Genomic DNA, 1725 nt, shown 5'->3' with positions numbered 1-1725 from the left:
TGTAAAACAGAGTAAATCAGAGACTTCCAGCCTTATTCAAATATTTAAATTACCAACCTGCCTCCTGGGAGCGGTTGTCTGTCCGTCCCCTTTTCAGACTCTATTAAACGCGGAAGTGGGAAGGTCAGAGGTTGGTAGCGGTCGGGGTTGAGATTTTTACATTTTAACCTCTGACCTGCCCCTAACCCCCTGTTTTTGGTGCTAAAATCCTGCCCTTACTGTCTGGGTCAGACACAGAGAATGTTTGATCAGTAATTTCCAGTCTCTTTTCCCTTCTCTCTCTTACAGTTAATTTACTGGCGATTGTGATCCTGTCCCGGGGAAAGTGCGGCCTCTCCACCTGCACCACTCGCTACCTGGTGGCCATGGCAACGGCGGATCTACTGCTCATTATCACTGGGGTCATACTGTACAGGATCAATTATTATTATAGCCTGGTGTCCTTCCTGTACATCACTCCTGTGTGTCGTGTTAATGCTGTCCTGTACCATGCAGTTGTAGACTGTTCTGTCTGGTTCACCGTCACTTTCACCTTTGATCGATTTGTGGCCATTTGTTGCCAGAAGCTGAAAACTAAATATTGCACCAAGAAAACTGCGGCTGTGGTTCTCGCAACAACCTGCATTCTGCTCTGTTTAAAAGACATCCCCTTTTACTTTACACTTGAACCTAGAGAGATAATTGACAATGTACCGTGGTTCTGTTATAGAAAGCCAACTTATTATACTGATCCCGGATGGGTGGGATTTGACAGGTTTGATAAGGTTTTAACCCCATTGATCCCATTTGCTTTAATTCTGTTGCTCAACGCTCTGACAGTCAGACACATTTTAGTGGCCAGTCGAGTCCGTAAGGGACTGAGGGGTCAGAGCAAGGGAGAGAATCACAGTGACCCAGAGATGGAGAGCAGAAGGAAGTCTGTGATTTTACTCTTCACCATATCCGGCAACTTCATACTTCTGTGGTTGGTGTCTGTTACAGAATTCTTATATTATAACATTACAGGAACAGAACACAGGGATTACACCGAATCTGAATATATATTTCAACAGGCCGGATATATGCTGGTGACTTTAAGTTGCTGCACAAACACATTTATCTATGGGGCAACTCAGTCCAAGTTCAGAGAGCAGGTCAAAAACACGGTGAAATATCCGGTTGCATCAATTATTGAACTAATTAATAAACAAAGCAACTGAGATGGGGTCAAGTCCCTTCCTGGCTCCCATATTAGCTGCTATTGTTAACTGTTCCCTCTCCTCAGGTTCTGTCCCTCTCTTTTTCAAATCTCTGGTCATCACCCTACTCCTAAAAAAAATAACCCTTGACCCGCTCTGTCCTTGCAAACTAATGGCCCATCTCCAAACTCCCTTTCCTCTCCAAAGTCCTTGAACGTGTTGTCACCTCCCAAATCCATGACCATCTTTCCCGGAACACCATGTCTGAATCCTCCAATCAGGTTTCTGCCCCTATCACCGTACTGAAACAGCTCTTATCAAAGTCACAAATGACATCCTGTGTGACTGTGACAAAGGTAAACTTTCCCTCCTCGTCCTTCTCGACCTGTCTGCAGCCTTTGACATGGTTAACCACACCATCCTCCTCCAACGCCTCTGCATTGTCGTCCAGCTGCGTGGGACTGCTCTCACCTGGTTCCATGCTTATCTATCTAATTGTAGTTAGAGAATCATTTGCAATGACTTCTCTTCCTGCTCCTGCACTGTT

The 1725-nt window shown here is 45.2% G+C and overlaps 1 protein-coding gene across 1 annotated transcript; it reads left to right on the top strand.

Annotated features, from left to right (window-relative positions):
- Positions 1-302: 302 nt before the first annotated feature.
- Positions 303-1199, top strand: LOC137345773 (probable G-protein coupled receptor 139; the record flags this gene model as incomplete). Its single annotated transcript, XM_068009029.1, has 1 exon — positions 303-1199. A coding segment is annotated over one exon (897 nt), but the record flags the coding sequence as incomplete, so codon positions are not given.
- Positions 1200-1725: the final 526 nt, after the last annotated feature.

The sequence above is a fragment of the Heterodontus francisci genome, chromosome 29 (assembly GCF_036365525.1).
Source record: "Heterodontus francisci isolate sHetFra1 chromosome 29, sHetFra1.hap1, whole genome shotgun sequence".
Classification (NCBI taxonomy): domain Eukaryota; kingdom Metazoa; phylum Chordata; class Chondrichthyes; order Heterodontiformes; family Heterodontidae; genus Heterodontus; species Heterodontus francisci.
Note: the sequence above shows the minus strand (reverse complement) of the source record. Positions and strands in the feature narration are given on the sequence as shown.